Source organism: Centropristis striata, chromosome 12, assembly GCF_030273125.1.
Source record: "Centropristis striata isolate RG_2023a ecotype Rhode Island chromosome 12, C.striata_1.0, whole genome shotgun sequence".
In the NCBI taxonomy this organism is placed as follows: domain Eukaryota; kingdom Metazoa; phylum Chordata; class Actinopteri; order Perciformes; family Serranidae; genus Centropristis; species Centropristis striata.
In genome coordinates this window covers 29,961,441-29,982,556 of record NC_081528.1, presented here as the reverse complement: position 1 = coordinate 29,982,556, position 21,116 = coordinate 29,961,441, and the positions used below count along the sequence as shown (strand labels likewise).

Below are 21,116 nucleotides of genomic sequence, written 5' to 3'. Positions count from 1 at the left end.
CTCCATGTGTTAAGCAGTAGATCGTTTGCTCTCGTGTTCACATGTTAAATTAACTTGAAGGTTTCTTGTGCAAGCAAACCATGAGACTTTCTTATAAGAAAAAACAAAAATATCAACCCAATATTTCAGAATTATGTTTGAATATTATTTAGTTCATTTGTGAATTAAAGGATTCACTAAACAGCTTGAATCATTCAGTCCCATCCTGGTTTGTGCAATAATCCGTCTTAGACCTATAGAAACCCTCATATAGACTACTGCACGGGTCGAATGCACAATATGTAATTTTCTGCCACCAGAGGTCTCTTAATCAAAACAATAACAAAAGACAGAGTTTGGTGACATATAAAATATATAGTTAAATATGATCCAAAATCTAAAAAAAATTATTGTAGTTACAGTAGATTTATTAAAACTTTCTGTAAAGATTTTGTTTTACAAAAATATTCAGATTTCATTGGGAGACCAAATCATTTTTTGTTGAGGGCTCCTATTTGTTGACCACTGTACCAGTGTATTGTTGGTTCTATCTTATTGGTGCTTTCTTCCTTTTTTCCCATTTTAATGTTGACATTTAAATTCTATGTAGATTCTGTTCGCAACAATATTTTTCTTCTCTTCTTTTAAAGTATAATTGTATTTAAGTTCAGCTCAGATGGATTATTTTGGTGTCTGTTTTGCTAAATTAAAGCCCTGTGTAAAACATGCACTCAACAGTGACACTGTGGACAGATGGTCAGAATGTGAAACTGCAGTCTGGTGTAATATAACACCATAACAAACTACACATTTTAGAGGTTTAATCAACAGCCAGTCTCCCTTCCACTTCGTGAGATCCTTAAATGTATTCCACCTACTCTCTCCATCTGTGAAACCCTCATCAGTCAAGTATCCTTGAGCAAGATACTGAACCCCAAATTGCGTTCATCAATGTGAATTCCTAATGGTGGCAGGTAGCCTCGGCCACCAGTATGAATGTGTGTGTGAATGGGTAATGTGTAGCGTAGTGTAAAGTGCTTTGGATAAAAGCGCTATATAAGTGCACCCCATTTACCATTTACTCACGTTGGTGTCTGCAGTTAACATCTCCCTCCTCCTCACCCTCTCTGTCTGTCTCCCTCTCTCTTTCCAGGAGTGTCCAAGTGGCGTCGTGAACGAGGACACTTTCAAGCAGATATACTCGCAGTTCTTCCCACATGGAGGTAAAGAGAGAGTTTGTGAAGTTTAAGTCTCAACCTGTCTTTGTCTCTGTATAGTTTCTACCCAAACATTCTCTTCTTCTTCCTGCAGATGCCAGCACCTACGCACACTACCTGTTCAACGCATTTGACACAGCACATAGCGGCTCCATAAAGTTTGAGGTTTGAGAGATTCTTACATCAACATTCTTGTTTTTATTTTCACACTGGCTGTCTTTTGTCAGTTTCTTATTCTGTCCTTTTTGTCTCCACCAGGACTTTGTAACAGCTCTGTCCATCCTGCTGAGGGGCTCCATCACTGAAAAGCTCCAGTGGACCTTTAACCTTTACGACATCAACAGAGATGGATACATCAACAAAGAGGTGTGTGTTTGTGTATATCGGCATGCATCATTTTTACATTTGTGGTTATATGCCCCCTGTGCTTGTATTGTTACGTTAATTTAATACTTAATGTCTGCTGCTCCGTTTCCAGGAGATGACGGACATCGTCAGAGCGATATACGACATGATGGGAAAGTACACTTACCCTGTCCTGAAAAATGACGCACCCAAACAGCATGTGGATGCCTTCTTTCAGGTAACAACATCTAAGTCCTTTAATTAAGTCTAGTAAAAATGCAACAACATAGTTATTGATGACAGAGTTAACAGCGAGGCATCAGTCAAACACATTTTTTTTACATTTATGAACGCAGCAACAGCAGAAGAGAAACTGTAATTAGCAGGAGCATGTCCACCGTGGCAGAGCAGATAAAAAAAGTGAAAATAGATTAAACTTGTTCTTAATGTGAAGACACCACACCAAAGAGTGTAAAGAAAGAAAGTGCCAAAATTACACAATGATAGTGATAGCTACTGATTTTACAAACGTTTTTGCATCTTTGACAAATATGTTAATATCTGACTCACCTTTGACAAATGGACTGACAGTATGTGTGATGCTCTTCACAGAAAATGGACAAAAACAGAGATGGTGTGGTCACTCTGGATGAGTTCATCTTCTCTTGTCAAGAGGTACTCCCCCCCACCCCCCACCCCCTTAAAAAAAAAATTATAGTATTATAATATTATTGTTCACTTAGTTTGAATTTATTAAAGTAAGGTTCAACTAAAGTAAATTGTATAAGCTACTTGTCATTAGTCAGTATTAGTATTAGCTACAGTAGATGGCAGTCAACACGTCCCCGGTTTGGAGAAGCAGGCAGGAGCTAAACATATACAGCTGTGGATGACAGCAGCAAAAAAATATTTTAGTTGTGCAAAAAAACAATATCAGTTATGCTGGATTTTGAATAGTTTCTGTGCTTTTCTTTGCCGTCGGACAGCTGTTATCTATGCTTTCTTCAAATTCACCAGACCTTGTGAAAAACAGTAATTTTACCTCACAGAACACAGGATTTGCTAGTCTATCACTGTCTCCATTAGTTATGTTTTATTGTGTGACTTTTTTGATTCCCAACTTTACATTTAAAGCACCAAACCAATACAAACAAACTAACAGATAGGAGGCAGTGGGAGACCAGCAACTCATGTGTTCTGCAAGGTAAAATTACTGATTTTTTTCAAAGAAGATGACAATGACTTTGGGTTTCCAAAAGAAAAGAGCTGTCTGATGGCAAGGTAAAATTGTGAAAATATTCTAAATACAGAAAACACTTAAATTGATATTAATTTTTATTGATATGATTTCGGCTAAAATATGTTTTGCTACCACCCGTCCACAGCAGTACATTACTTAGCTTCTGTACCAGTACTCTCTTTACACTGACTATAGATAGAACTTCATACAACCCCACTTCACACACAATGGGCTTTTTTGACTCAAGACATTTTGACATAGTAGGAAAAAAACACCTGTAAATAATAAAATCAACGATAAATTTCCATCTATAGACCAGAGCCATAGTTAATATTATCAGCTTATTACATCTTTGCATTCCTACTATGACAAAATGTCTGCTGTTGAAAAGGAGTTGTAGCTTTTTGCACAAAAATCAAACTACTTTACTTTTTATTTATGAATCATTTCTCAGATTCTCTGGTTATCTTCCTAATTTGCAGGTCTCACTATACTGGCTATTAATTATAGTCTTTGCTGCCTTTTATATCAGTGTGTTTGTTTGTCTGCAGAGAGAGCACTGACCAACATTTTATAGGCTTTTACTGCCCCCTAGTGGCCAGTAAACTGAATTAAATGGTGTTTGTTGGCTGACTTTCTCCTCACACTAAGCTTCTTAATTTCTATCCTCTTTACACAGGATGAGAACATCATGAGGTCTCTACAGCTCTTTGAAAACGTCATCTAGACAACAAAAAAGAGAGAGACGGTGCAATAAATGAAAGCACATAGCGAGAGAAGACAACAAAGAAGAAAGAGAAGTGAACATGCAAAAGAAAAGGAACAGCATTACTTGCGATTGAACTGAAACATGGATCTTGTCGCTTTGTGAGGGATGGTTGCCACAAATCTTCAGAGAAGGCACCTCGTTCTAACAAATCCATGGTGACAGATATTTTTGGAAAACGGCCTTTGGACTTAAACCCTTAATTTGACCTTTGTGTAACCATTTTCCTCATCCCCGTCTCCCTCCGTTTGTTGCTGTCGTTACTCAGACTGTGTGTATTTCAAGGCATTGTGTAAATACTGATTCTCTCGCGTTTGATCAAATTCTTTTCTGAAACGTGTACATTAAAAAGCAGGACTGGAATTCCTAAAAAGCAGCCGAGCAGCGAGATCGACCCTGTGCATTAAATAATAGCAGTTTTCATCATTAATTTCTGTGTCAATACAACAAACGTGAGCAATATTGTGACGCATGCAAGACAGAGGCCTCCGGTATATTTAACATATATGTGCCATGAAACACTTGGTGGAAATATACTTAGCTACATACATTTGGGAAGCCGAGGTCTGGGTGTAGCATCTCACAGAGCCACCTCATCTGTTTTCAGTCTAAATTCAGGCCTGTGAAGGTTTGCAGAGCTGAATTTAACCTCAGCCGGCTTGCAGTCTTACGTCTCGTGACAGCTTGCAACAGTCCTCTTTACACCGACTGTGTGTTCCAGTGGTGTTGGTCAGTGTTTCAGTGTTACTGTAGATATTTAACCGTTGTATCTGTGGAATCATTTGTGTCTTGTCTGCGTGTTTTCTGACTCTGACTACCTGTCTGTCTTTCTGTCCAATTGGATATAACTGTAATTATTCTACCTGGTTTGCACTCATCATTAAATAAAGAGTCCATTCAGAGGTTTGCTGGCATACAGAGTGACACAGGGATGTGCATGTGGTTGTGTGTGTGTGTGTGTGTGTGTGGTGTCCTGATGTGAAGTTTATGTTTGCCTGAATATTAATGTCATTTTTCGAGCATGTAACTTCAGTTTGTGGAGACTACGATCAGTCCAGCTGAACTGGCCATGTTTGTGCCAGAAAAAATATTTTTTTTGTCAGTTCTGTCTGTTAAAAATGTCGACTCAGAGCGACCAACCTTTCACTGTGAGGGAGAGACAAGAGGGGAGCTGGAAATGGAAAGACAAAAGAGACCTTGTCACTGATTCTGAAGGAATGGAAGCCATGTTTCGATCAAGAGCCATCGTTTTAAAGATTGAGCAGCACGAAAATAAAGATTTAGGAAATTATTTTACTGTCATGCCCACTCACTGTGCTACCAATAGTGTAAAAAAATACAAATCCTCGCTGAGGTGTGTTGCGGCTCATCTCAAATGTACCCAGACATACTTTCAGATAGACTGACAGACAGGAAGACAAACAGATAGGCAGCTTCAAACTGTCCGAATGAAATAATGTGTGTATTGAAATATTGTATAAAATCATTATATTTATCAATAAACTTTTCAAGAAACAAAATAAATTAATGTCTGGTATTTTTATCGTCTCCCTCCACAATTTTTTTAAATGTTTTCATAGCTTATAATTATTGCGTTATAAAACCTTAAAATCATTTTTATGGTGCATCATAAAGAGCATGAGCAGAAAGGGGTCACAAGAACAGTTTATATTGTTATTTACACATATACAATGGAAGTACAAAAAGAGTTGTACATTTGTGCCTCGATCCCAGAGTGCACACAAATAAAGCATGATAATGTGCATATGAAAAAACGTCACCACCATCACTGAACATGCATCACTCCCTTTTATTACTCAACTTACAGCCTCTTTCATATTTTCTTCACTTCTCTCCCCTCTAATCCTGACATCTATTTTCCTTTTATTACTGCGCACAAAAGCATTTCCTCACCTATAATGCAACATTTAGGCATCATTTTCTTGGGGTAACCACACCTGTTTATGTACAGGTGATTGTGGTGGTTTGGGTACATTTATAAATGAGCTTGGAAGAAAGTTTAAGCACCAAAACAGAACAGTTACCAGCTTTAATCTGCATTTTTGTGAAGAGGTCTTTTTCGTGTATTTTAATAAAACGGGGGAAGAGACATATTTTTTTATTTTTTTACTCTATTATGTTATGGGTGTTTTCATGTGACTGGTGTTTTTCCTCTAAAAACAGAGCCAACTCCCTTTCAAAGTGTTTCAGTCTGTTTCAGAATAAGGAGATGGTTTTTGAGACCTTCAGAAAACAATCTGAACTGCCTCCTTCAGGGTCTATAGAGTAAATTTCTTTCTCTCTCTTATTCTAATACAGAATAAGTACAAGCATAAGAGCACAATCGCAGGGTGATGAGAATTTTTAATGACAAGTTCTGTTTTCCTTTTTGGATTTGAAAAAAGTCTCACTGCTTCCCACGTACAGAGTTGCTTTAGATTTATTCCAAGAAAGTTTCTCTTTCAAAATCACTCACCATCATGTCAGGTCCAAATTCACAACCGTCCACTCAAAGGCCTGTGACCCATCCTTCAGTTTATCTGGTCCAACATTTTTTTTTATCCATTGCATGGATCAAAGTAAGTCCCACTGTCCTCATGTAGGCCTAATTTAATTTATTTATCCTCCCAGGGATAATAGCAGATGCTTATTGATTACAGCTTGGTGTCTGGTCTCTATTCCCTCTCCTCGGCCCAGGGTTGGAGGTTCTGCAGGGCATATAGGGAGGAGTTATGCGCGCACAGTGGATCCGACACCGCTGATTCGCTGAGGGACTTCTGGAGGGCGGACTGCTGCAGCTGCAGGATGAGCCGATTGGCCTGCTGACGCTCCGCCTCCCTCTCTTCGGCTGTCTGTCTCCTGGAGAAAGAGGAGCAAAAAAAATTAAATATTGATACATGAATAAATATATGAACATAAAAGTGGAGTTATGTAAGATTAAAGGCCAGCAAGGAAGCTTCCGCAATTGTGAAAATTATCATAAACTGCAAAAAAAGCAGCGTTAAGTTTTAAGAATTAAATTAAAAATAATGCAGAGCGGTGAGAAGATGCCAATGTTTATCTCAAGCGTGAAATATCAGCAAAAAATACAAACATGTATATTTCTAAGTAATTTTTTCGAGTTAATATTTAATATTAACGCTTGATTGTAGAAGATAAACTAAAAGGAGAAAAAATAAAAACAAATGAAGATAACTATATCAAAGCTGATTTTAAAAATAATATATACTTTTGCTGTTTTTGTTGAGCCTGTAAGGTTTTTTGTTCCGTGTCGACGTGGTCAATCACAGGAAGTGGCGCGTGGGGTCATCTGCAGCGCGAGGAAAGTTTGATTTTTGAACAGGAAGACTAAAGCTGGTGTAACACTTAATAGTGCAGGTTTCTTACGGTGACTTGGGAATAAATACGATTGTGATTGAACGTACAGGCAGCTTAGACTTGAATAATGATTTCATACCAACCTCCACTTGGTCCTGCGGTTTTGGAACCAGGTTTTGACCTGCGCGTCTGTCATCTTCAGACTCTTGGCCAGGGCGGCCCGCTCGGCGCTGGCCAGGTACTTCTGCCGGTGGAAACGCTTCTCCAGCTCGCAGATCTGAACCCGGGAGAAGGACGTGCGGGGCTTTTTCCGTTTGGGCGGTGTCCGGTTCTGGTACGGGTGTCCTATCCGCCTCGTCACGGCGAACGGCACCAGAGCGGCTGCAGGGAACAGACAGAACACAGAGGTGAGTGGAGAGATCTCCTACAGCAGCAAACAGACTAATTCACTCCCCACTCTGTATGGAAATTCAAGGCCATATATCACAGATATCTGCCCTGTTTGACAACAATTCCCTATTTAGACTGTGTAAGCCATATGTGAAATATGTGGGCTGAAATTTATTATGAAAGATGAGTCTGGCCAAGTATTGGAAACAATGCAATAATGAAAAATAAATGAAATCTCATCTTAAAGTTGTTTGAGCCTTAACGCATAATATCCGCACTGCTAATTAGGACAGCAGGCCTCTATTTATCTTTTCCTCACACACTTTATTATTACAGGCCTCTGCTTTAAAAAGAAGCTCCTGTTCATATTTAATTTATCTGTGTCAAATACAAAAAAACATATAACACATTTTATTACTCTAGATCTTTTTGTTTTACTTTTCTCTATAATTTATAAAGTAAGGTATTTGCCAGCCTGACAGTCTTATATATTTTTTAATTCTTCAATTTAATCTCGCCTATTAATATCATTTTTCTTATTTTTTGGGGGGTTAAATACAGTAATAGATTATGACCGACATTGCAGTTACTATTTGTTTATTTAAAAAACAAAACAAAGCCTGATTAAAGTGGCTGTGTGATTTGTTTTGCTTATCTAAATAATGTAGAACATATATTTTCAACTCGAGTAAAGTCAGTCACACAGATGGGCTACAATACGCTTAATAATAATAATATTTAAATATAGTTCATATATATAAACTCTTTAAACTAGTTTACTGTTGTCGTTTCCTTTGTTTTAAGGCATTTATAAATAATTAATTTGAGAGCATGTCAGTTGGCTTCTACAAATATTTGGCTCAGGTGTTAATGCTTCAGCAGCAGTTACTGATGTTTAAACATAATAAAATATGAATGAGGGGAACAGTTGGCCTACCTGATATTCTGTCCTTGGCGAACCTGTTTCCTATCCAGGGGAAGCACAGCCCTCCGAACCCGGGCACAGCGCTCTGTACGGGCGCCGGGGGTCCCGGGGCTGTCATGGGTCTGTGTGCCGGGACTCGGATCACTCCCCGGCTTCCCAGACTCCTGCTCTCCCCATATGAACCTGAAGCCTCCACCGGAGGCATGATACCGGAGAGGGAGATAGACAGCGCGGTGTATGAGGGCGCGCTGGCCCCGGTCGGGCTTCCTAAACTGTAATACCCGTCCCCGTTGCTTAAATCGGATCCACTTTGCCTTCCAGACGCGCGCCCATTTTCCGGCTCCGTACCGGCTCCCAGGATCTGGTCGATGCCGAAGCTGATGGGCTCGTGATGGGCCGGTTTCGGAGGTGGGCTCGGCGCGCTGGGTGCTTGCTCCATCCCCGTCGCTCTGTCGCTCAAAAAGGACGAAAAAACTGAACAGGATGTTTTCAGCGGGGATCACAGCAGCGTCAAACTGTACCAAAAGTAATCGCCAGTAGTGTCTCCATCGCTGTCCAGCGGCCGCGTGTCCAGAATCCAGCGTGTCCTCGTTGTCTCTGACAGGCCTCTTTCAGAGGACTGGGTCCTCTCTGCAGGCTGTGCTGAAAGTTTGATGGGCGTTTGGAGAGATGTGACGCTCTGTCCTCCTCTCAGCGCGTCAAAACGCTCCGTCTAGCAGCTCCGTCCTCCTCCATCCCTCTCCTCCACTCATTGGCTGGCACCACAATGACTGATTGAATGTTAATGGGGGTAGGCCCACAGTTTGGCACAATAACCAAGATTTCCAATAACCACGGGCGTCAGCTTGTTATATATATATGGCAGGATATGGCATCTTCATGCCTTCTGAGTGACTCAGTGTGTGATGTTGTCGTTTTTTATCATTATAACGGAGAGTTAGGAGCGAGCGACAGCTTCATGGAAATATATATGACATATGTTAAATAATAGCAGCAGGGATCACTGAAGATCAATGCTCTTTTAGGCGTCTTTGGTGACGAACATGTAATATTTTATCGTTTCAACCAACTGGTGTTTGGTCAGTCATCTGTCTGCGTTCAGCGCGTCCTCATAAATGTCTTCACTGTGAACAAGTTTTGGTGATGTATGATATCAGATGGGAAAACTTTTTTCACACCTCAGGGTCTGATGAATTTATGCATTTCCACTTTTCAGGCGAGGCACAAAGTGCGCATCATCTGTCCTCCTGCTGTCTGTGTCACCTCTTCAATGTGACACATGCGGGATGCACGTGAATAATACGTTTACACGGAAACTGGTTGTTAGGAAGTGCGTTATAACCTGAAGACTATTCATCATGGATGTATTATAAAAGATAGGCCACAAGGAATGTCGGTCTGAATCTCTGTTCCCTTTAATTAATATCCTCCACATCTGCGCCATATAATCAAATGTGGAGAGTTATTTTTATACATTTCTTATGTAGTTTTTATTCACATTCGCCTGCATTGTGGCGTTCAATGTTCAACTGTTTAAAAATGTTTGTTTTTTAAACTGATACTAAAATTGATTAAATTGTTTTCCAAACCTTACATCTTGTGTATACCAAGAGTGTAAAAACATTGTAAACACATAGAAAAACATTCAATCAATAATCCGTTTCATCAGCCTTTATTAAGTATATTGTGTGAGGGATTATTGGAACATGATATAAATGATAAATGCAGGGGTTTTTTTTCTTTATCATTTTCTCAGTGCGTAATTACGCACAAGGAACCCATCACATCTTTGTTTAAAATCAAAGCACAGCGGTTTAATTGAACAGTGGCAGTGAATCACCAGTACCTATTGGCAAATCATTACATGGCGCTTATTTGTTCCTGGTAGCCAGTGCCACATTAAATGACCTGACAGGGGAAGGCCATGGGCTTCCTCAGATAAAGTGTCCGGACTCTGGAAGCTGCTAACCGCTCAGATTCAATGTAACAGGCGCCCAAAGTGACCAGATAATCACATTTTCAGTAACTTGTCTCAGGGACAGACAAATGCGCGTCGGGTTCGGATGCGGCAGGTGGCTTTTTAGGCGATCACATTACAGTACTTAAACAAAGTAATGGCCAACATATTCATTTAGTGACAATGGGCTTTATATTTGTAGGCTTCTGCTCAACATGTTCGTTAATCATCGGTTTTGTAGGCATGTGTTTTAAAATAATAATTCAATTTAGTGTTGGGCTTTTCCTGCTTTCTTGGCCCATTTTTGTCCCAGCTGTTAACTATTATTGTCAGTGTTTTTGTAATCAAAATCCTTTATTTAAAATGCAGCCAAAATGGATTTGATACTCTAAGTTAATATGCATTAAAATAATATTTAATTAAAGTAAGATGGAATTGTGATTTGTGAGGTTTTAAGCCACAAAATCACACAGAAATGCAAAAATGACTCTAGTATGTAATATATATTTAAAAAAAAAAAAGATCCGCTTCTCGCCCTTCACAATAAAGTCTTATGAAGCAATATGAGATGGGACAAGGCCCGAGGTGTTTGTTTGGCAATATGGACAGACTGAGTGTTGGCTGTTTCACCCTGCCATATGTGAGCTCACCGGTGGCTTTTGATGGGGGAGAATTGGTCTGTTATAGCTGTCATCTTTGTGGACATTTTTATGTTTCTCTTGATGACATTTGCAATAATAATAATTCCCCAACAGTATAATCATGGCGGCGTTTGTGATAGAAACAAAATGCATAGGCTATTTAAATTGATTTAATTTATTTAGAACAAGTATGATGGTCACGTATAGGTAGATACATAGATCACAAGTGAATAAGTGCTTCATGAGAATTAATAATATCCCTCCGCCCTGTACGGCAGGCGGGGTCCCACTGGTTGCAGATGTATGTTGTTAGTAATCCGGTGTAATCCAATGATTATGAGTGATTATGACACATTAGTTTTGACCCACCGGGATACCACCGTGACACCGGGTGTCCAAACCCCACCAGGAGCAGCCCCAGCCCGCCTGCAGCCAGACTTTGTAGATTTATTGATGTTCTGAATGTTGAAATCAGTGTCGGATCATTTCATTGCTTCATGATTACAGGAGAAAAGGTAAAAAGTAATTGATACCAAGAGTCCACTTAAAAAAACCCAATCTTATTCCTTTTTTTTTTTTTTTTTTAACAAAGCAGCCTTAAGGTTATCTCGTTTAGGCCAAAATATTTAGATAGCGTTTCTGAAAATGCCTGCAGCCCACAAGAACAATTAAGATGCGCATCAATCCTCGTTTTTTTTTCCACAGGCAATATAAAAGCTGACACCCTGATTCCAAAAGTCCAAAAAGAAACGACAACAAAAGAGTGAAAGAGTGCGATTTGTTTGAGAAATTACCACTTGATCTGCATAATCGGGGGTCTGGGCTGCAGCTCGGTACCCGGGGGCTGCGTTTTTATTGCGCGTCTCTTCGCCGTTATCAATTTCAGCAGCGCGCCTGACTTTTTAAAAGGGGGACGAGGCCGGCTGCTTCTGAATAATGAATGACACGCTTTTATATTGTCGCTAAAGTGCCCGTGATGTTACAATATGAAAAGGCAGCGGTAAGTAATAGTGCATTTAAAGGGGATGTAGTGTATTATTATGATGTAAAAGAGAAGGAGAGAGGCGGTAGAGAGAGGAGATGAGTGGATAGCAGCACCCAGAGAGAGAGAGAGATTGTTTTATTACAATAAGAGGAGATGAGTTTGCCTCGCAGCGAAATGGGGACCAGTTAATGAAACTTTACCGCAGCTAACGATTTCCCCTCCCTCGCTCTAAAAACCGCCCTTATGAAATATTTAAACTATTTAATATAGGTAGTATTAAGCTGAAAGACACTGGCATCGGCCATCTGACAACATTTACAAGGCTGTGGATTTTTTAAAGTTGGGTAAACAAAGCTTTACGGCCCTCTCTCCTTCAACCCACATACAACCAAAGTCGTGTAGTAAATCACGCTCACGTTGAGAGCAATATAGAGAAAATGTGTTTTACTGTTGGGAGACTTGATTTAGTCTAATTTACACTTTTCTCCATACCACGCCATGCATCTTCTCACACAGATGCAGCAGTTTACAGCCTCATCCTATCAATATAAGCCTGTCTTGTCTGGAATGGGAGGGATAGCATGGCCCCAGTGTGTGTGTGTATGTGTGTGTGTGTGTGTGTCTGTGTGTGTCTGTGTGTGGAGGGGGGGATACTATTTCATATTGACATGCTCAGTGGGATTGTTGGATGAGAAGAGAGGAATGGGATCCCCCATCAGGGACCAGGTCAGGGCCATCATCATCCCTGGGCCACTGCTCTGTACTCTGTGGACACAATTTATCTGCCAGACACTTAAAAAGCAGATGAACCATGTAAAATGTCACTGTAAATGTCAAATATATGGATTGGTAGATATTAAAGGATTTTAATTTCCAAATATGAAAGCTGTCATCCCCAAAAGGTTCTCTTTTAATAGAGGATAGTCATATTTCTCTAAATGATTGATGAAAGTAAAAAATGTTGCTTTTTAAAGTTGAAAACTATTAAAAAAAAATCTATATTAATGTTTTTCTATACACTTTCTATGATGATGTTGAAAAACCCGCAGCCAACCTGTGCAGTATTTATATCATTTAGATGACACTTTACGTTCAGATCCCTGCATATGGGAGCAAAGCTGAAGCCAACGTGCTGTTTTGCTACAATACAATTTTAATAATAAAATATAAAAAAATACATTTATGTTATTTTGATATTTATATTGGGCTCAAAAATCGCTAGATCAGGTATCAGTGACAATCTATTCAGTTAAATTCTATTTTTATTAGTATACATTTTAAATACTTGAAATGTATTCCTAATTAATTTTGAACATTTTGTTGCTGTAGTTGAAAAGGTGTGCATTTGAATTTTGTTTCCAACACATTATATATATATATATATATATATATATATATATATATATATATATATATAATGTGTTGGTATGTATATATATATATATATATATATAAAGCATATATAAAACAAAGGTCCCAGTCACTTCACACAGTGAGTGTACGACTTATTATTTAAACACTGATATCAGATCAGTACCAGGTATCAGTATTGGGTCTGAAAAAGCCATATTGGAGCATCCCTAATACATATATTTTACCTATTATTTATTGAATTACCCGAAAATGTTCATAAAAAATGATATGTATTTATACTGTTATTGTGATATGAAATAACCTATTTGGGATAGAAGATTTTGACCATATAGTCCAGCCCTTGTTGCAGCTGATTAGAATAACATTGTGGTGGATTAGTTAATATATTCTTCACATGGAGTTAGACAGCAACCAATAGCCGGACTTCAGTGTGATTTTCTTGTATACAAATCAGTCATGTAAGCTTTTTTTCTGCAAGTATCAGGATGCACATTTAACCACATGAAGATGCCCTGTTATGGTAGATATTTGTTTCAGTGAACATTGCATTCTTGATACACTTGAGAAACAATATGCACTGGCTCTGTGTGTGTGCGTGAGTGTGGGAGTGTGTGTTTGTGTGTGTGTGTGTGAGGGTAGACCATGTAAGCCTGTCTGATGGTTGAATGCATGGCTGCCTCTTCACGCTGGTTAAAAGTCAGGGAGGGAGGGAGGGAGAGGAGGATGGAGAGGAAGAGAGTGAGAAAGGGAAGTAAGTAAACCGCACAGACGTGAATTATAGGGATGGACGGAGAGCAGAGAGCAAAAACAGGATGGATGGATGGCTGAGACTGAGATGTGAGAGAAAGAGTTAAAGCATTAATGGGGATCATTTGGGGCTGATGATAATTGAACACATGGCTTCAGTTTGGACAAGAGGATTCCCAGAGCATTGTCTCGTCTCTCTGTGTGTGTGGTTGTGCTTTTTAATCTTTATCTATTCTGAGTGCTGAGTAAAAGTTTCTGCTGTTTTTGTGGAGACATTTTAAGTCTCTGATCACACTCAATGGCTTTCAGGGGGATCTGCCATCCACAAAATGACTGATGTAATTAATAAGTGCGTGTGTTTGCTATTGCTTTAATGACTTATGACTGATTTATGTGTGTGTGAGGGAGCGTGCCGGTGCGGGTTTGTGTTTAAGAGCAGCTGAGTGCTCCTGAACGCCCCTGGACGTGGCGCTAATGTGTTAATTCATTACTGCTTGTAGTCAGTTGCATTGTGTCTCTCTCTGTCTGTGTCCTCTCCGCTTCATAAAAGCTGATTATCCCGCATGTCGCCGCCGTTCCACCCATTCTCTCCTGCCTCTTGACCTCCTAACCCCTCCTGTTGCCTGCCCGCGGGGCGCTCATGCAGGAGAGGAGGGGAGGGAGGGACAGAGGACCAGCTGCCATCAGCCATAGTGCTCTGGTGGCTGGCAGAGGGAGCTACTCCAGCCCCCTGCTTCGTTGGGCCTTCTGGCCCCTCAGGGTGGAGGGGGGGCACCAGCCTCATGCCACCAGCCCCACCTGTCTGGCCCCAGGCGCAGGAGTGTGACCGATTAGACACACTCGCTCAGATATACACAGCTACATATGCCTATTACTGCCGGATGACCCCAAAAATGTCAACTCGGCAGTAACTTAGTAAAAGTTCTTTCACTAATCATCCATTTTATATTTAACTTTAGTTTTAACACTAACGTGCATCAGGAAATTAGCCTTTATTTAAATTTCACCAAGCAGCAACACCCAGGTCTGAAAAGTAAAGCCAGTGCAGTCTTTCTAATTGCCAGCAGGTGGCAACTCCGCTGGTTATAAAAAGTCCCAAATGTATAGAAGACTATGAGAAAAAAACCCTACTTCTAACTTGATTTATCTCAGTAACCATTTTCCTAATGATGGTATGGTATGGTCTTAATTGTTAGTTTCAAGTCTTCTGAAATATGGCATGATGTTAATTTTATAAATTATGGTCTAATTTAGAAAAAAATAGATGATGAACCAGTATATAGTTTAGGGTGTGCCTGTCTTATGATTGACAGGTCACTACTGTGGTGCACTGTGGGATTTTTTTCCCCCTTCACTTTCACAATGTGTTTTCACTTCATTAAAGTTAATTGTACTAAACTTTGCATGCCTAAAAATGTCCTCATGATTTGGCTGTACTAAAAGACACTAACAGTTGCTCTTACTAACTAAGCTAGCTAGTTAGTATTGGCATTAGCTGATTATGTTGCAGCCTTCTGTCTAGCTCCACCCTTCATCCAAATATGGTCACTTCTGGCTCCAAAACCAAGATGGCAACAATCAAAATGTCAAACGTTAGGCTTCAAAACCCTGTCCTTAAATCAGTGGGTGATATCACAATGACTACATCCACTTCTTTTATACAGTCTATACTCCACACACATACACAGATTTCCTCGACACACATGCTCGCACACACACACCACACCTCACTACACTACAGTAGGCCCCTCCTTCCCTCACACACACACACAAACACAGAGGCACTTTGCTGTGAGGCGTGAAAGAGCGAGAGCTAAGTGAGGCCACTCCAGAGCGCTATTCTCTATATTGATTTCCCATTATCAGACCCCAGTCCCTGTGGAGTCATTAGTGCTGGGATCAAACAGACAGACAGAGAAGGAGACTAATACCAGTCACTTACACCAGCACAGGGAGATCACCTTACCTCCCTGAGGGTAGGAAGGCCAGAGAGGAGCAGAGGAGAAGAGGAAACGAGGAAGGGGAGGGGGGGTTTAGTGGACGGACGAGTGCAACGGGCTAACAGATGGAGACAGCAATGTGTAGAGAGGAAGAGGGAAGAGGTGGGGTTTCGCAGTGGAACGTTCACGGGCAAATGGTAGACACTCTTTGATCACTTTATTTGGTCATTCTGTTTTGTCTGTTGTAGCGGAAATGTCTTGTCTTGCTCTCTCTCTCTCTCTCTCTCTCTCTCTCTCTCTTCTTTCTAGCTCCACCATCCCAAAACATGGTTACCTTTTTTTATTGCTGAATTCAAGTTTTCATATTTTTACAGATGAGTGACTTTTCTCTCCGTCCAACCTTGTAAAATGTAGCCAATAAAGCTCCTTGTCCTCCTTTCTGTCAATAATTTTAGGGTAAAGATGCAATGATGAATGGTTTTCATGTAGCCGGCAGCTGTCCCCAAACCAGAGAGAGACAAAAGAGAGAGACAAAGTGAAGGAGGAATATGAAATGTGAGATACTCATTTTGGTCCCTTGCTTCATAATTTCTGTGGATGTATTTATTCTCTATGGATTCAGGGGGAGCAATGAATTCAGAGTATGAATCAACACCATCCATCTTTTTCACTTCTGCCTGCCAGTGAGCCCTAGAAGTGGTGGTCAGGCAGCTACACACACATAGAGACAGACACTCACACACACGGCTCAGACGGGGGTGACCCTGGCCTGACCCCCCTGCTGACCCCCAATCTGTTCCCCAACCTCACACCATGAGAGACCGGGGCACACCAGGATAGGGACACACACGCTCAAAGATACACACATGCACACATTGGCACAATGTGTGATCTGATGGATATCTCCTCAGACAGTACCATGTGTGTGGGCAGTGTGCGTGCGGACAGCGTGTGTGTCTGAGTGTGTGTGGTGCCGTACCCTCTGCCCCCTCCCACTGGTGTTAATTGATTCTTGGTGCGCATTGCTGATTGGTGTGAGGACCCCTAGAGGCGGACCCAGTCTCCACTGATGCCCCCTCCCCATTTGTGTAGCACCTCTCTCACACACACACACACACACATACATACACAGCACACAGCACACAGATATCCAGTGTATTGTATATCTCTATATATATATGTACACAAACATCATAGCATATGTGTTGATTGCACATGCACTGGTGAGAAAAAAACACCCACACCTATACACACTCACACACACACTCATGTCTTTCAGGGGGTTTTCACACCCCAGTAAAGAGGAAGCTGGCGAGCTGACATGAGCAGATTGCGGATTATATGAGATGATCCACACAGAAAAAAAATGGTGTCTTAGAGGAGATTCATGAACAATATAGGTGGGCATAGGTGTGTGTGTGTGTGTGTGGTTTGTGTGTGTGTGAGAGAGAGAGCCAGAAAGACAGTAAGAGAGATGAATCTCCGGTTATTAATTTCCAGCCGCGGCCCCTGGGTGAGATGTTAATATAGGGCTGATTGTGACTAATTTCTTATTAATTGCCATCAGCGATTACACAGTGGCCAGTAATGTGGCTAATTTGTTGAAATGAATTTGGGTTTTCGGAGGCATTTTAATTGCTGCAGGTGGGCAGCGTCCCCTGCACACTGTCGCTTTTGTTTTTCAGCAGGAAACTTTTGAAGTTGTGCTGCTGCTGTGTGTCACTAGTAATAGTAATATAATTTGAATTGTGGAACATTACTATAACGGTAAAGTACGTGTCTCTTCACGTGTTAGTCTTTGTATGAGTTTCTGTCTGAAGCACACTAACACATCTCTGCAGCATCACTGTAAATGCCATTGATATCTTATTCATCAGGTTTATGCATCCCCCTGCATCCATATATCTCTACACGTTCATGATCATTACAGTAGGGACGGAGGAACATTTAAGTGGTTGCCTTTTGTTTGCTGAATGTTTATAGCTTCCGTTAGCACAGTCTCAACGACCACTGAGGAACCAGTAGATACAAAATCCAAATCCCCCTATAAAAGAGGAGATGCCCTCTGGGCAGCCATAGCTCATAGTTGGCCTGATTTAGTGGCAGCCAGGAATCTGGGCTTGAATAAAGACAGAGAGAGCGAGGGCAGAGTGGGAGAGAGAGAGAGAGAGGAAAAGATAGCTCCCTGTGTGATAAATAGCCCCGGCTCTCTCTATTGCATTAGCCGTCCGGGCCGATAGATTGCGAGCCCAATAGACCCAGACGTATGCGATTGGTTTCTCATATAAAAGTTGCATATTAAATTCCTTCACAGGACTGTGCCCCCCAAGCATGAAGGAGGGAAGGAAGAAATGGGAGTGAAAAAGCAGAAAGTAGAGGAAGGAGTGGAAGAGCAAGAAAAAGGCTTTTTATGAGAGGCGAAACGGAGGGAGAGAGTTGGGGAAGCCGGAGAAGAAAGTGGAAAGATAATGGCAGGAGAAAAGTAGCTTGATGGTAGAAAAGACAAATGGTGATGTCATGTATTTAATAGGTCCACGGATATTGGGCGATGAGTGCGACCGTACGTCCATTTAATCAGTATTGCTTCCCAATGAAGATTTCTCTCTTGTTTTGAGCCCCCCCCCCCTTCTTCTGTTCTCAGCCGTTCCCCACATGCTAACGACCTCTCTAATTGTTTCCAAGCTCATTAAGATGCTGATGTTTTAATAGTAATTAATCCGTCATTTGCCTACATGCAAACACGGGCCACTGAGGTTTGTTCATCGCTGTTTCAATACACTGATAATGCAGTAGCCTAGTCAAAGGAGACAATATCCTGCTAATTTAGCTCATCACTGTTAATTGGTTGTTAAGTGCCTTTAATTACCAAGCAGGCTTTGGGATTTAGGTCGGCAGAAAGAGGGGGATCACTATGATTGTCCCTGCCGCTCTAATGGATCTTGTGTGAACTTTTAAAACTGGGATAAATGACCAGAGAGTGAAAAGAAATGCATGTTGACCCTGTTCTGTTTTACCTCTGCTGTTTTCCTCTCTCCTCATCTCCTTTCTCCTCTTCCTTCCTTTCCTTCCGTTCTCCCGTCCCTTCCTCCATCTCTGTCTCACTCCCTATCTCTTTCTCCATGATATTATTAACTCATTAAGTTTTTTTCATTATTTTTAATAAAAGATGAGTTATGGCTTTAGCCTCACTGTGGCAGCATCCCCCCACACCCTCCTCCCTCCTCTCTCCCTTCCCCTTCAACCATTTGCTCCCTCCCCTCCTCCCCCCCTCTCTTGCTCCTTCCTCCCTGGCCATATTGCGCCTCCTCCGATACGTTTGACCCTTGAACTGCGGTTTCTGACCTCGGTGTAGCTGGTTACAACCTTCTGGCCATCTTCTTTGCTTTCGCCACAGTCACTCACATCTATCAATCATCTGTCTTTCTCATAGCGCTGAGCAGTCTTTAGATGGCATTCATAAGATTTATGATTCATGATTCCCTCTCTTCTCCGTGTGTGTGTGTAAGAGAGAGAGAGAAATGGAGAGAATAGAGGGAAGGAAAAGTGGAGAAAGAGACAAAGACAGAGACTGGAGAGAGAGAGGGGGAGAAGGAGAGGGGCTTGTCGATGACACAGTTGAATAATGACAATATCTATGATTGATAGCTTATACTGAGCTAGTCGGGTGTGTACAGTATTTGTGTGTGTGTGTGTGTGTGTGCGCGCGCATTAGAGTGACAGGAAAAGAGTCCATATGTTTTGTTTTCCCCCACATTAATCTGATGTTAAAGAAGCAATGATGAATGGTTTTCATGTAGTTTGAGCTGTCAATGGTCAAGAGATGGAGACGGGTAGCAAGTGATCAGAATTACCAGGAGACACATGATGTTTATGTAGGAATAAAGGGACTGAAGGAGATGAAAGCATAATAAATGTATTTCAGTTAGAGGACGGAGCACGGATAAGACCGACTCTCTGAGTTATTAACTACTCTGGTTTTCAGCCATGAAAAACCCTAAATGAAATATTTACTGCATCTGTTTGCCATTTTCTACTGTGAGTCAGATTTCTTTAAAAGCCTTTTTAAAGGCACTTAAATGATACATTGTTTGTTATTATGTTAATAAAATACTCACTCCTCAGTGCATGGAAAGAGTTGTTTACTGAAATCATCCCTTTTCAAGAAGTAATCCCTTCTAGCGCTTCTATGTTGTACAGTAAGTGATAGGGGGCAAAATCCACTTCTCTTTTGTGCAAAAAAAGCATTCTAACATTCAGCTGGGTCTAAAAGGGGCCTCAGCAGTCTGTACAGCAAAGGTCAAGTGGGTTTCTTTCAAAGTTACAGTCTCTTCAGTGTGACATTTGTCTTTGTGTTTCCTTTACTGAGCCACACTGGAGCAATATGGTGTGTCAGTGTTTTTCCCAGCACAACTGCAAGGCTAAATGGCCACATTACCCTTCTGTTCAGTGGTATTGCCCCACATGCTGTAATGTTGAGTATCTGATGAGGGTAATGGATAAATATTGCTCAGAGCAATCACAAGCTGTAAACAATGTTTTAGAGCGATGCTACAATTTGTTGTCTGTATTGTGATACTGTATAGTATGTGTAATGTGGAAATATAGTCAGCAGGCAAATTAAATGAAAAAAACAAAACAGTGAAAGAGTAGACAAAACATCTAAAATGTAGATCTTTCCATGCACCAATGGATTGTGTTCCACATTCCACAACAAAGTAAAGAAACAAAAATATCCAGACAGAGAAGCTGCAAGTTATGAGTTCAGATCGCTCAGCAGCTGGGACACAAGGAAGATGGTAATGTAGCTGATGTACACTTGATGATGTTATATGTTGGTCATGGAACGGGGCAAACCACAATAGCTAGTGTTAGGATATAAGTTGGGGTCTGATTAGTTAATTTATTGTGTAGTTTACATCAGCTATTTTAGCATTTTAATTGTATCCCAGTTTTTGGGCGATCTCAAGCCATTTATTGCCTTTATTTGGTTGTTGAGGTAATAGTCGCTTTTTTTGTCGTGCAATACTGGGACTGACAAACTAAACTGATAAGACCTTCCCACATTTTGGCAGCAAGCTACCCAGGTAGCCAAAATTACCTGGCACAGTCTTGGCCCAAACACGGGTAGCCGGAAGACATAAATCTGGTTGCATCCAGGTGTTGACTTGGCTGACACTTGGGATTAATGACGACCCAGAATCCAGTCAAATATACTGGACCTGGAGGTATGTCTTCGGTTGGAACAAAGGGTTCAATTGGTCAATCATTTTTATGCAGGTGAACATTAGCTGA

At 40.9% G+C, this 21,116-nt stretch overlaps 2 protein-coding genes across 4 annotated transcripts in view; one reads left to right on the top strand and one right to left on the bottom strand.

The window, feature by feature from the left end:
- The window catches only part of LOC131981595 (Kv channel-interacting protein 1-like), a 45,738-nt gene extending 41,801 nt beyond the window's left edge, over nucleotides 1-3,937 (top strand). For all 3 annotated transcript variants that reach the window (XM_059345969.1, XM_059345970.1, XM_059345971.1), the window contains exons 3-8: nucleotides 1,133-1,202; nucleotides 1,291-1,361; nucleotides 1,455-1,562; nucleotides 1,675-1,779; nucleotides 2,154-2,216; nucleotides 3,461-3,937. In XM_059345969.1, coding sequence (XP_059201952.1) covers nucleotides 1,133-1,202; nucleotides 1,291-1,361; nucleotides 1,455-1,562; nucleotides 1,675-1,779; nucleotides 2,154-2,216; nucleotides 3,461-3,508 — 465 coding nt within the window. In that variant the 3' untranslated portion in view covers nucleotides 3,509-3,937. The remainder of the gene's footprint in view (nucleotides 1-1,132; nucleotides 1,203-1,290; nucleotides 1,362-1,454; nucleotides 1,563-1,674; nucleotides 1,780-2,153; nucleotides 2,217-3,460) is intronic.
- Nucleotides 3,938-4,868: 931 nt separating this feature from the next.
- LOC131981594 (T-cell leukemia homeobox protein 3-like) lies at nucleotides 4,869-8,822 on the bottom strand. The gene is made up of 3 exons (XM_059345968.1): nucleotides 8,193-8,822; nucleotides 7,009-7,246; nucleotides 4,869-6,406 (listed from the first exon to the last, which is right to left on the bottom strand). The coding sequence occupies exons 1-3, from the start codon at nucleotides 8,617-8,619 to the stop codon at nucleotides 6,223-6,225; spliced, it is 849 nt and encodes a 282-aa protein (XP_059201951.1). The 5' UTR covers nucleotides 8,620-8,822; the 3' UTR covers nucleotides 4,869-6,222.
- Nucleotides 8,823-21,116: the final 12,294 nt, after the last annotated feature.